This window comes from Dermatophagoides pteronyssinus, unplaced genomic scaffold (assembly GCF_027571235.1).
Source record: "Dermatophagoides pteronyssinus isolate colony J.1.1.1.1 unplaced genomic scaffold, Derpt_VIB-CSIC_2022.12 sq0023, whole genome shotgun sequence".
Taxonomy (NCBI): Eukaryota; Metazoa; Arthropoda; class Arachnida; order Sarcoptiformes; family Pyroglyphidae; genus Dermatophagoides; species Dermatophagoides pteronyssinus.
In genome coordinates this window covers 504,780-518,434 of record NW_027461547.1, presented here as the reverse complement: position 1 = coordinate 518,434, position 13,655 = coordinate 504,780, and the positions used below count along the sequence as shown (strand labels likewise).

Below are 13,655 nucleotides of genomic sequence, written 5' to 3'. Positions count from 1 at the left end.
GCATGCAGGTGGTATGTTATTTTTTAAGCTGCTGTTATTATTGATGGTGGTGGTGGTGGTGCTCGTTGTTTGAGTAAGAATGATTATTATCAATGATGATTATGATTCGAAGTTTGAATGAATCGGTCGAACTTTGACTTTGATATTAACCACTTCTTCATGGTAGATTCAGTGCAAAAAACCAGCTCATGAAAAAGTTTGTTGCGGTAAACCTGTTAGGAGAAAAAAACTAACAAGGTAGTTGACCATCATGATTGATTCATGCATCAGAAAATTTTCTGTTTTTTTTAAGAAACTCAGTTCATAAAGATTTTTTTTCTTGCTATCATCCGGATTTGAATGGTCATCATCATCATCATCATCATCATCATCGATATCTTCGGATGATAAAACGAATGATGATTATAGGGTGAACCAAATTATAAATGCCGGACAAATTGCATGTATGGAATGTCACCGGAATCAACAAGGTATAGGAAACTAACAAAAAAAAAAAAAATGGTCGTATATGATTTTGTCATAGAAGGATGTGTCGACCTTTTATGCTGATCGGTGATAACTGGAAAAATATGTTATTTTTTTTCGCAAATCTAACCGAAAATATTAATTTAAGATTTTGGAGATTTGTGAACAATTTTTAATTTTAATCATCATGATCATCGTATAATTAACTTGTTGAATAATGATGCAAATATTATCTTATGATCATAATGATGTTCAACCTAGCTAAAGGCCTATTCTATCCTAATGTCCAGGTGAAAAAAAAAGAAAACAACAAAAGATGCATTTAAATTAATAAATCAAATAATTTCGATTAGAATCAATCGATCAATGAATTAATGATGACTAGTGTTTTCATCAACAACAAATGGCTATGATAATTAAATTATCATCAATGATGATAATACAACAGTGAAACAAAAACATGGGTATCTGATTCCGTGTTTTTTGACGAGGTTCATTGAATCATCATTTTTTTGCGTTACAAACGGTATCCAGGGTTTTTCGATATAAGCATATACACGATTTTGTTTTGCTTCCTTATATGATTGTTAGCATAAGTGATTTTTTTTTGATTCAATCAATTGAGGTTGCCATCATCTAGCAAATAATTCGAGCATCTTTATTACGAATGAAATTCGATTCTATATAACAATCATATAATTATAGATCAGCAAAAAAAAACTGATAGTAATTTTCAACCTTGAATATCCAAACTTTTGAATATCAATCAGGAAGAAGATTCATCACCCACAAAAAAAATCAGATAATGATCATTTCATTCAATCAAAAATGATCGAATAGAAACCAAATTTTTTTTAAGTTCATCCAATTACCTGTGCAAACGCGAATCGATTTTTTCGAAAAAAAAACTTATTATAACTTGAGTTGTTTGAGAAAATGAAAAATCAATTTAATTCGCTTCGGAATACAACAAAAAAAAGGTGATATCTCATTATCAATCATCATTGTCATTGGATATAATTTGTCATTCGTATTTTGTTGATGGCAAACAAAGTTTTTGTAGGCAATTTTCAATCACCATTTGATTTTTTGAATAGAATGAAAAGAAAATTTAAAACGTTAAAGTTACACAACAACAACAACAACAAAAAGTTCAGTCGTAAAGAAAACATTTCGGAAGAATAATAAAATTGTGTGAACACTTTGTTTCCTTTTGTTTGAAAAGAATAATGATACTTATTCAAAAATGATAGGACTATTATTGGACCCCGATATATAGTTTTTTTTTCGATGAAAATGTACAGATTTTTTAATGAATTTAAAATTTTAAAATCATTTCAAAAAACAAGAATTTTATTTGATAAGATTGTCAATGTTTATCAAAATAAAAAAAATAAATAAAAAAAATATTGTCCCTGTCTGTAATAAATCAAATCGAAAATTTCAGATTTTTGATTTTTTGTTTTGAAAAAAAAGGAAATTTTGTTTGACAAGTTTTTCCAACTGGTTTTATTCACTATATAGTTTTTTTGAACAATCCTTTGATGATGATGATTATTATTATTCAATCGATAAACATCATAATGTCGTTGTTTTCATCTTATCAATCAACTTTTTTTTTTGGTTGATTCGAAGATTTTTTTTTATTTATATTTTTAGAAAATATTTTTTTGTTCATTCAATCACAATCTATGTTTGCTTTGATTTTTTTTATTGAATAACAATCAGAAAAAAAATCAAATTTTTCTTTTTTCTTTTTCATTCACCATTGTTATCCATTTATTTTAAAGTGATGATGGTAAAGAATAAAATCACGATTTTTTTTCTTGTTTATTTGTTCACCCGATTGTTTAATCAGATTATTTTCCATCGATCAATTCAGAGAAGATGAGAATTTGTTTTGTTTTGCTTTGTTTTTTTTCGCAGAAAAGCAATTCATTGAACAAAAATATGTGCGGTATAGATTTTCATAAATTTATTTATCATTTGAATGAAAATACGAAATAGAAAAAAATAATTCATTCAACCTAGATTGTTGTTGTTCGATTTATTCAATTATGTAATCGATCGATTGATATTACTCAGCAAGCCACCAAAATTGAATGCATTTAAATGTTCCGTAAAATTAACCCAGAAAAAAAATTCATCCAATAAACTATTTTTAAGAAAAAAAAATATTGTTGATTAATCTTCAATATTTAATCGATCATCTAGATTAGATCACATCTTCGATATTGATGATGATCATCAAGGCCATCAAGATCATTATTAATCGATTGATTATTGATTATCATCAAAAATAAAAACAGAGAAAAAAACCATTTACTATATAACGATAATAATTTATATCTTTATCGATCTAATGACTAATCGATGAATATCGATACAACCGGTACCGGAACCACATACTATCATTTTGAAGAGAAAATTTTCTTAAATTAATTACTTTTTAATAATTGATATCAGAAAAAAAATAACATAATCAATCTCTTTTCATCAACATCATTGATGGTCGATTCTCGTCATTTCAATTCGATTTTCATAGGAAATTTTTTCGTCTGTCGATCAGATTTTCTTCATTCATCGAAAAAAAATCATCGTCCTAGATTATATTATGATGAGTGAATAATGAAATGGTAGCCGTTAAAAGAAAAAATCGTCGGTCAACTAAATTCAGAAGATCCAGTGTGTTCATCAATAGACCGATTTAGCCTTTTTTCTCTTATTTCACCAAAATAGCAAAAACTTGATGCAAAAAAAATGAGATGAGGTCAAACTCGATACATGTATAGCCGTAAAAAAAATCAGACATTCGAATCATTTGATTTTGGAATGAGTAAAAATAAAAATCCAGGTAATTCATTACTCTCGCTTGCTTGTTTGCTTACCTCGATCGTTATTCACATACACAAATAAACATACATTATTGCTACTACCAGAATGGAATTCGATTGAACTTTAAAAATGCATCAACTATCATCATTTTAATCAGATACATTTCATCCATTCAGTTTAAAATCAAGACAAAAACAACAACAACAACGTTGATTACAGAAAGAAAAAACCGGTCAAACTGATTCCATCCATTCCTACAAGATTTACTAATATATCAATGATATCAATATTTTGTTTAATGAAACCGTTATGAAAAATTTCCATTCACATTAACTGTATGAATGATGCTGTTGGCCTGTATTATTTTTTTCTTTTATTTTCCGTCGTCGAATCTTCATCAGCATTGAATGTGTCAAATAAGTAAAAAAAATTCTCGAAAAATGTTTTTCATTTCTTTTTTTTTATTCAAAACAACAACAAAAAACTATTAATACTACAAGGTTAATTCGTTGCTTTTCCAATGGTTCGTGCACACCTTTTTTATCCATCTCGATTCGTATTGCAACATTTTTGTTTTTTTTTTTTTTCGGTGGGGAATTTTCTGCCAAATCTCTTGCAATCGAATTGATTTAATAAATTTTTTCTCTCATTTTTTTCGAAAGAAATTATACTTGGAGAAAGATTAAATCACAAAAAAAAATTCGATCCAGATTTTATATAATATTATAACCAATGGAATATTTTTAACATTAATTAATTATGCAGCCAATCATGATGATGTTTATGATAAGAAATATTTAACGGGATCTTTTTGGTCGAAAACCTGTCCAACCAATGTCGTCCACTCAATGTTGATCATAGAATAGTTCAAGTTTTTTAGTTTGTCATCACTAATGTGTTACATTTCATGGTAATGGACGGAAGAAAATTTTTTTTCTTTCTGGTTAAAATTAGTAACACTATACAACGTCCTGAATCTAAAATCTTTAAAACTTTATCGAATTTATCATTCGTTTTTTGTGTGTAAGCCATAACCCAACTTATTTTCAAACTGTTGCTTGGTTTTTGAAATTTTAAATATTTTTTTAAAAAAACCTTAAATTAATAGATTTTCAAAATAACTGGAATTAAGTTTTTCTAGTTGAGAAAATTTCTCAAAAAAAATTCAAATCAAAACTTTCTCTTTATTATTATTATGTTTTTTTATTCTTATTATTTTTAAAATCATTTTTTCCTTGCTAAAGATTTTATGAGTTTTGTTTGCTCATTTCGTATGTAAATATGTTGAGAAAAATGCAATGACATTCGTATTTTTTTATTATTTATATTTATAGAAATGTTGATGCGTGTTTATTTTATGTGGTATGATTATAATGAAAAAAAAAATTTTATTTCAAGTGATGAAAAAATGATTAGTATTTCCTTTTATCTTATCTTGACGTCTTGATAATAATGACATAATTGATAAGATGTTGGATTTTCGATGTGTTTTCAGGTATTTAATCCTAGATTTAGGTCCATAAAATTGTTATTCATTCGCTTCTTTCTTTATACCTGTTGTTGATCATCTTCAACAAAATCTTGTGCTTCTTCTTTCGTTACCACTTCAATATGGCTGACCTAGATTTTTTCATTATTATTATACCAAGTGAATAAATTTTGAATTGAAAATGAAAGAAAATAAAATGATCAAAGAGGAAAATTATTATTACTGAAAACGATTCAAACAATTCATCTAACACATTTACCCTATTCCTAAATTTAACGCCATAAAATTTATCCGCTTTCTCTAGCAATTCCGGTCGAAATGTTGTTGTAATGAATTGTGCATCCTTTTTCAGCTCACAAATCATGTCTGCAAACACAAGCAAACAAATATTAAGATTCACAAAAATTAGAATGTAAAACAGAGTTAAACATACCGGCAACGGCACGACGATGTTGTGGATCCAATGCCTGATCGATTTCATCAAATAGATAGAATGGTGCAGGATCGCATTTCTGTATGGCAAATATGAATGCCAATGCTACCAATGATTTTTGCCCACCTGACAATTGTTGCATATCTTTCATTTCGGCATTCGAACCAGTGAACGAAACTCGAATACCGACTCCAGTAAAATTATCAATTGATGGTGTGGAATAATTATCATTATTCTTATGATTTTGCATTGAATCATCCACTTTCATATCTAATGATGCACGACCATTCGGTACGAGTTTTTTAAAAACTTCACTAAAAAACATTGATACCTGACGGAATGTAAATTGTATGGCCTCATATTTTCGTTGTTCCAATGCGTTCATAAGATCAATGATCGATTTATGGCTAGCATCTAGGTCACCTTTCCGTTGCATTAATCGTTCTTTTTTCTCACTAAAATCCAAATATTGATCCAATGCTTTTTTGTTTACATGTGAATATTTCTGTAGCTCTTTATTACAGCTTTCCAATTTTTTATATAGCTGCTTTAACGACAGGTTATTGTATTTCATTTCGGCATCGGCCGGCAATGTACCCAATTCACGTATCTTTCGCATACATTCGTCAATCTTTTTGCCCAACATTGAATTTTTCGATGTAATCTTATCAAGATCTTTTGAATCTTCATTAATCCGGTCAATCGTATCTCGTTCTTCACTTTTTTTCTTTTCAATTTCCATTTGTAGTTCTTTTTGCCGACGAGCCATTGCATCGATGTTATCCTCAAGTGTTCGCATCTGTTCATTAACAGCTTCAATACGATTTGATATTACGGATAATTCTTGACGTTCACTTTCCAATTTCTGTCTTCGATCTTCAACAGAAATTTCCTGTAAAGCTGCTTCGAGTTCATCTCGTCGACGACAAAGATTATTGTTCAAAAGGTTTTCGAGCTTATTCTTTTGTGCTTCCAACTGCATTCGCCTGCTGAATGCTTCTTTATTTTTAACCGTTAATTGACGAATTTCGTCGTTAAGACGATCAACTTCTTGCTGATCCTGAACAGATAAATGTGTCAGTAGATCTTGCTGAAGTTCACTTTTCAACGATTCTTGTAGCGATTCCATTGAGCTTAAATTTGATTCATGGCTTACTAAGGATCGTTCTTTTGGCTGCCGTGATTTCTCTATAGCGGCTAATTCATCTTTCAACAATCGTATATCCGTTTTCATTTTATCAAACGTATCTTTGTTCTTGCTATTCTTTGTTTCCGCACGTTGCATTTCGCTGACAAGTTGATTAATTTGTTGTTCAACATCATTTAGCTTTTCATGTAACGTATCTAGTTTTTGTTTCTGTTCGGCAATATCTTTCATCAAAGCTGTATGCGATTTATGTAACTCTAAACGAGATCGTCGGGTATCAAAATAACCACCAGTAAGTGAACCTTTATGAGAAACTTGATCGCCATCTAACGTTATACAATCAAGATGAGAACTACGAGCTAATGATGTTGCTACTTCCAATGAACGACATATTAATGTTTTGCCAAATATGAATTTCATGACAGTATCATGTTTTTTGTCGAATGTTAATCGTGAAATCATCGGAATGGCATCCTTGTTTTAAAAAATGATATAAAACAAAAGATTCAAAGGAAAAAATAAAGAATACATACAGGAGTTTGTGGATAATCAATCTCTTTGGTGAAAAGACGGTTGATCGGCATGAATGTTACTTCACCAGCCAATTTCATTTTGTTCATTTCCTGCAATATACGTGTGCCGATCTTGTCATTCTCAACGATATGATGAAACAGTTTGTTACCGGCCGTCATTTCGATGGCCGTATAAAATTCTTTACCACATTCGAAATTTTCTATTAACATTCCATAGTAACCTTTGACGATTGGTTCATAAGACCCACCACGTTCTCGGAATACTTCCAAAACTTTCTGCACTGAATCTCGACCATTCAAAACGGTTTTTCCGACCATCGAACGTAAAAGCTGATCCTTTTTGGATTTCTCTTCGATCAACATGTTATAATTCTGTTGCAGTGCATTTTCCTGACGCCACATTTCACTATTTAAAAGAAAAAATCAATATTTTGATCCAATGAAAAAATTAAGGATAACTAGGCTTACTTTCGTTCATTTTGTAGTGTATCTTTTTTCTTTTTCATATCATAATAGGATTTGTTTTGATTATCAATACTTGATCGGTTATTTTCCAATTCTTTTGTCAATTCCTATGATTAATTTATTCAATTTGTTATTAGATTAACATAAACAAGCATTTTACTTACATCAATTTTGGACTCAAGTTCTTCTTTACGCTTAGCATCACGTTTAAGATCTTCACGAAGACGATCAATTTGTACGCGCTTATCTTGTAGATTACGTTGAAGTTTTTTCAATTCATTTTGAATCCATTTATCACGTTCATTCTTCGATGTAAATTGGCTACCACGACCTTGTTTGGCATACAATTCCGAACGTTTTTGTTCTTTAAGACTTAGCTCTCGTGTACATTCTTCTTCAAGTAATTTCATTTCTTCATATTCAGGTTTGATTTGATTCAATTCATTTTGTTTTTCAGCAATTCGTTCTTTAAGATTTGTCAGTTCAGCTTCGGCTCGTTTTTTTGAACTTGTATCGCCTTCGACTTCATCTTTAAGGTCTTTGATATGCAATTCCAGACGTGTTTTTTCTTTGACAAAACTTGTGTGTTCGTGTTGTAACGCTTCTTTTTCATCTTTATATGTTTGAAGTTTAGTTTTTACTTCACGTAGATCACGACTTAAATCCTTGATTTTTTCGGTTGATAATTGAAGTTGTTCCCGTAGTTTCTCCGTAACCATACTACTCGTTTCGCGACGGCTTTCTAATTCTTTTTGTCGTTTGCGTGAATCTTCCAATTCATTATTGTAGATTGTATATTCAAGTGCACGGCGCATTTTATCCCATTTTTGATATTCTTTAAGCTCTTCTTTTTCACCTTCAAGGGTTTGTAATTTTTCTTCAATATATTTGATAAGATCTATTATTTTTTCCAGTTTATTTTCCGCTTCTCTAAGAGCTACACGTGATTCTTCCTTACGTTCATCATAGATTCGTGTGCCGGCAACTTCACGTAAAATTTTCAACCGTTGTGGATCTGGTGCTGTAGCCATTTGATTGATTTTGCCTTGTTTAACAATGTAATATGGATTACTACGAGAAAAACCTGCACTTTCCAATACGTTCATAACATCGGCACGCGTGACAATTTTTTTATTCAAATAATATTGATCTTTTTTCAATCCAATTTGACGTCGTAATGTTACTGTTGATTCATCGATCGGAAGACGATTATCCGAATTGTCAAAAATGATTTCCACATAGGCAATCATTGTTCGTTGGCCTGGTCCTTCATGCAATAATTGTTGACGTTGATCGGGACGTAGATGGGAGAATTCATCGCTCAAAACGAATTGAATGGCGTAGAAAAAATTGGATTTTCCAGAACCATTACGACCAACGATAACATTATGACCGGGACTGAAAGGTTCGACAACCGTTTGTTCGCGGTATGAACGAAAACCGCTAATGACAACCTAAATCAATAAATCAAATCAATATTATGGAATGACTACACTAAACCTTTCATACCTGTTTAATGAACATGTTTATTTAATTTAATAAATAATTATGAAAAATTTTGAAAATGATATTAAATAAAATGCTGATGACAATTGCTGGGTATTTTATGACGGCATTGTTTCAAACAAACAAAAAATTGGCGCGCTCGATGGATTGCCGGTTGGGTTTCGATTATGAGATCAGCGAAAAAAATTTGTTTTTGGCCCAATTTATTTATAAGCTGAAATGAGGTTTGCCTGATCTAATTTTTTATTATTATTCTAATTTGATGGATTGGGTTTTATCTAACGATTACATTGGAATATGAGCGCGAACTTGCCAACAACAAAATTCGTTCGCTCCTGAGCATCAATATGGTGGTGGGGATGAACCAGAACATTCGAACATCCAATTCATACGTTGATAGTTATGTATTCCAACATTTCGAATATCTAATTTCGGATATCTAATCTTTATTTTCAATCAAAAAGATTAAATGTAGTTTTCAAAATTATTTCAAACAATAAAAAATATTTTTTTTCTTTCAAAGTGATTTGAAATTCAAATCTTGCAAATAAAATGGAATTTTTATGAGAAATTCTTTTAGAATGAAAAAGTTTTCGAAAATAATTAATTCTCAGTTTTTAAGTAAATTTCCCGGCAATTCATATTGTCAGTCAGCAAGTGACCAAGCAAAATTTTTTAATATTCATTCATCATAAAAATATTTTAGTGTTTTTCAATTTGTTGTTCAATTACTGATCCACTAATAATATCAGCGTAATGGCAGACACTCTTTTCACCGATAGTGGCCGATTGGTCAAAATGGAAGTCGATTATTCTGGAACCGTCGATGAAAAGCTTCCAATCTGTGAAAAATTAGCCAAAGAAGGTAAATTGAAAGAAGCATTAGATATATTGCTTTCGTTGGAAAAACAGGCCCGTACCGGATCCGATACTCATTCGACTAGCCGAATATTAATTGCTATAGTTAAACTATGTTTTGAATCGGGTGATTTTAAGTTACTCAACGAACAGATCGTGACATTAACAAAACGTCGTTCGCAAATCAAACAATCTGTAACAAAAATGATTCAGGAATGTTGCAATTATGTGGATAAAATCAAGGATAAAGAAACACAATTGAAATATATTGAAACATTGCGAACAGTAACTGCTGGTAAAATCTATGTTGAGGTTGAACGTGCCCGACTTACTTTGAAATTGGCCCATATGAAAGAAGCTGAAGGTAAAGTTGATGAAGCGGCCACTATCCTACAAGAACTTCAAGTTGAAACTTATGGTTCAATGGAAAAAAAGGAAAAAGTTGAGATGATTCTTGAACAAATGCGTCTTTGTTTGGCACGTAAAGATTATATTCGAACTCAGATAATAAGCAAGAAAATTTCGACAAAGTTTTTTGATAATCCTGAAATGCATGAATTGAAATTTAAATATTACATGTTAATGATTGAATTGGATCGATCGGAAGATGCTTTCCTTAACATATGCAAACATTACATGGCCATTTATAACACAGATGCGATCAAAAATGATATGCAAAAACGTTGTTCGATTCTGAAAAATTGTGTTGTCTACATTATTCTGGCGCCATACAATAATGAACAATCCGATTTGATTAATCGTCTTAAGCTAGAAAAACCAATCAATGAACTTCCCAATTATTTGGAAATATTGAAATTATTTACTACTTGGGAATTGATACGTTGGCAAACGTGGGAAGCATCCGTATCACAATTACTACGTACGGGTAATAAATCAAATGATTTTGAAGCCGAACCAACCGGTGTATTTCCATTTAATGATGAAGGAAATAAAAAATGGAATGTTCTTAAAAATCGTGTTGTCGAACATGTAAGTGTTATTAGAATTGAAAACAAATTTATTTTTAAAGCATTCAATGATTTTTTTAAAAAAGAATATTCGTGTTATGGCCAGATATTATAGCAAAATCACTTTGAAACGAATGGCTGATCTATTGGGATTAACACAGCCTGAAACAGAAGAAGCATTAAGTCAATTAGTTGTTTCAAAAACTATTTGGGCTAAAATTGATCGATCATTAGGTGTTATAAATTTTGAACAAAGTAAAGATCCTAATGAAGTACTAAATGATTGGTCATCAAACATTGATTCATTAATGAATTTGGTTGGCAAAATGAATCATTTGATCAATAAAGAAGAAATGATTCATCAAAATTATGGTGACATGATGACTGCTTAAGTATTTTCTTTTAAATCTAAATTTTTCTTTCCTGAAAATTTGTACAAAATCTTTTGAGATTGAAATTAAAAAATAAATAAAATTCGAAATTATTTTATAACACAAATGCCATCTATCAGTGAATTTAAGCAAAACTTATGCGAACAAAAGAACTAATACGCTGCCAATTCATTCAAGGCTTTTATCATCATCATCATTATTCTTAGCCACTACCATAGGTTATTGTTCGAGGTAATAAATGCTAGTAGTGGTAGTAGTTATCTCAACCAACCGACCGACTGATTTTTTTTGGATGAGAAAAGATCGACCAAATCACAAAACCAAAACTAAAAAGAAAATATTACGCACGATTCTCATGCACACTGTGTAGCAACAGACACACAAAGTAAGTTGCGTCGACAAATAAGCCATTCAACAACAGCAGGCCTGCTTTTTTGAGTTTTATTTTCATGTTATTTTTTTTCGAAAACAGCAGCAGCAGCATCAACATCAGCAGACAATAGCGTTTAGTTAGTTAAAATAATAATTTCCTTCAGCTAAATTTTTGAATATATTTGTTTTTTTGATTTTATTTTGTTCAATAAATAAATAATTATTGATTCCGGTGTTTATGATTATGTAAAAAAGAAAAGAAAAACAAAATCATTATTCACTACTTCGAACATCATTATCAAGAGATTCAACGAATCCGAAAAGCTCATCATTCGAAGATTCTTTCGAATTCTCTTTTCGGCTTATTTTTTTCTCGTTACAAATCTTAGTTATTTTTTTTTTTATAAATTCACAAATTGACAGAGTAAATATTTTATTTGTTTGTCATGATTAATAATTTCATTTTAAATTTTTTTTCTTGAAATAAATAGATTGTTAAATAATTTAATATTATCTTGAAGTGTGGATTTGATTGGATCTCGTCCACAATAACAAACAGTAACAAAAAAATATCATGGCTGAATTGCAGTCAAGTTTATTACTGCGAAAACAATTAAATGGTAGGTGTACTTGGCATTAATTATCGATTAATAATTGAATAATGCCTGTGTGTAGATCTAAAGAAAAATCCTGTTGAAGGATTTTCCGCCGGCCTTTGTGATGATAGCGATATTTACAATTGGGAAGTGCTAATTATTGGTCCACCTGATACTCTATAGTAAGTGACTTTATTTTTTACCCGAATCGATTAATATTAATTTTTTACCGTCAACATTAATTTATAGTGAAGGAGGCTTCTTCAAAGCAAATCTTACCTTTCCAAAAGAGTATCCATTAAAACCACCTAAAATGCGTTTTCTAACCGAAATATGGCATCCAAATAGTAAGTATTGTTCGATTGATTTTGGTTAAAAAATTCCAACTTTTTTGTTTTTTACAATTAACAGTCGATAAAAATGGTAATGTTTGCATATCGATTCTTCATGAACCTGGTGATGACCGTTTTGGTTATGAAAAAGCATCTGAACGTTGGTTACCAGTACATACAGTCGAAACAATTCTAATCTCAGTCATTTCAATGTTAGCCGATCCTAATGATGAATCACCAGCCAACGTTGATGCAGCGGTATGTAATATCGAATTGAAATTTCCAAGTTTTTTTTTGACAGTAAATTAACCCTTACAGAAAGAATGGCGTCAAAATTATCCAAATTTCAAAAGGAGAGTTGCTCAATGTGTAAGGAAAAGTCAAGAAATGGAATAGCTGAGGCCAATCATGTATATTAAATGATGGTTTGAAATATAAAAAAAAAAATCAACTTTTTCAAATAAATTGTTCTTTATAGGCAAAAAAAAAAACTTTTACTCGATGATTAATATCTCGAACACATACACACACATTCAAAAGACCAATCACATGAATATAACAACAATAACAACCATGTTTTGAATTCCTAGCTAAACAGATAAATAAAAACTTTAAATGACATTCATTCTCATCATCATCATATGATTGTCAAACAACATTGAATTTCAATTAATCACATAAATTGTAAATTATATTACAATGCAAATTTTCACTTCACATAAATGAAATTCGTGGATTTTGGATTGGATATTTAGATCTTCCATATGTATATTGAATGATAAAATCATTACTTTTCCGAGAAAATAATAAACATGGTCGTCACACATTCACATACCGAAACACACACAAATTCATTTCCTTGTAATTACTTTTGTAACTACATTCAATAATTATAATCTATAATTTTTAAAATAATTAAATCAATTCTTTTTCAACTATTTAATTGGAAATTAATTGAATAACAAAAAAAAAAAAATTGTTCATTGTATTCAAAGGGCCCAGCCGGGAATTGAACCCGGGACCTCGCGCATGTTCTTTTTAATTTTAAATCAAATTTCTCATTATTCGTGTTATTAAAATTGATAGAAAAACCCGAAGCGCGAATCATACCCCTAGACCACTGGGCCCAACATTTATGTTAGCATAGTAGTACCGGTTTGGAACTGATAAACCAATTTATAATAGATAAAATTAACCGGAAATTTCTTTATCATCCTAATTAATTAATTTGATTATCATGTCGAAAATTCTTCAGTGCTTCAGT

General features: G+C 30.3%; 3 protein-coding genes and 1 non-coding gene across 5 annotated transcripts; 2 read left to right on the top strand and 2 right to left on the bottom strand.

Annotated features, from left to right (window-relative positions):
* Positions 1–4,594: 4,594 nt before the first annotated feature.
* SMC3 (structural maintenance of chromosomes 3) lies at positions 4,595–9,225 on the bottom strand. Its single transcript, XM_027341956.2, has 7 exons — positions 8,877–9,225; positions 7,532–8,821; positions 7,371–7,474; positions 6,903–7,308; positions 5,223–6,843; positions 5,049–5,155; positions 4,595–4,920 (listed from the first exon to the last, which is right to left on the bottom strand). The coding sequence occupies exons 1-7, from the start codon at positions 8,889–8,891 to the stop codon at positions 4,849–4,851; spliced, it is 3,615 nt and encodes a 1,204-aa protein (XP_027197757.1). The 5' UTR covers positions 8,892–9,225; the 3' UTR covers positions 4,595–4,848.
* A 279-nt stretch (positions 9,226–9,504) lies between these two features.
* Rpn5 (regulatory particle non-ATPase 5) lies at positions 9,505–11,197 on the top strand. The gene is made up of 2 exons (XM_027341958.2): positions 9,505–10,721; positions 10,786–11,197. The coding sequence occupies exons 1-2, from the start codon at positions 9,630–9,632 to the stop codon at positions 11,089–11,091; spliced, it is 1,398 nt and encodes a 465-aa protein (XP_027197759.1). The 5' UTR covers positions 9,505–9,629; the 3' UTR covers positions 11,092–11,197.
* A 254-nt stretch (positions 11,198–11,451) lies between these two features.
* Ube2g1 (ubiquitin-conjugating enzyme E2G 1) lies at positions 11,452–13,326 on the top strand. 2 transcript variants are annotated; one of them, XM_075823107.1, is made up of 6 exons: positions 11,452–11,887; positions 11,955–12,083; positions 12,139–12,241; positions 12,309–12,406; positions 12,471–12,649; positions 12,710–13,326. In XM_075823107.1, the coding sequence occupies exons 2-6, from the start codon at positions 12,038–12,040 to the stop codon at positions 12,785–12,787; spliced, it is 504 nt and encodes a 167-aa protein (XP_075679222.1). In that variant the 5' UTR covers positions 11,452–11,887; positions 11,955–12,037; the 3' UTR covers positions 12,788–13,326. The 2 variants fall into 2 exon arrangements, with proteins under 2 accessions (XP_075679222.1, XP_075679223.1); XM_075823108.1 differs by having other exon boundaries at positions 11,458–11,476.
* Positions 13,327–13,385: 59 nt separating this feature from the next.
* Positions 13,386–13,518, bottom strand: TRNAP-CGG (transfer RNA proline (anticodon CGG)). The gene is made up of 2 exons: positions 13,483–13,518; positions 13,386–13,421 (listed from the first exon to the last, which is right to left on the bottom strand). It is a non-coding gene; the product is annotated as a tRNA-Pro (tRNA).
* Between the last annotated feature and the right edge of the window lie 137 nt (positions 13,519–13,655).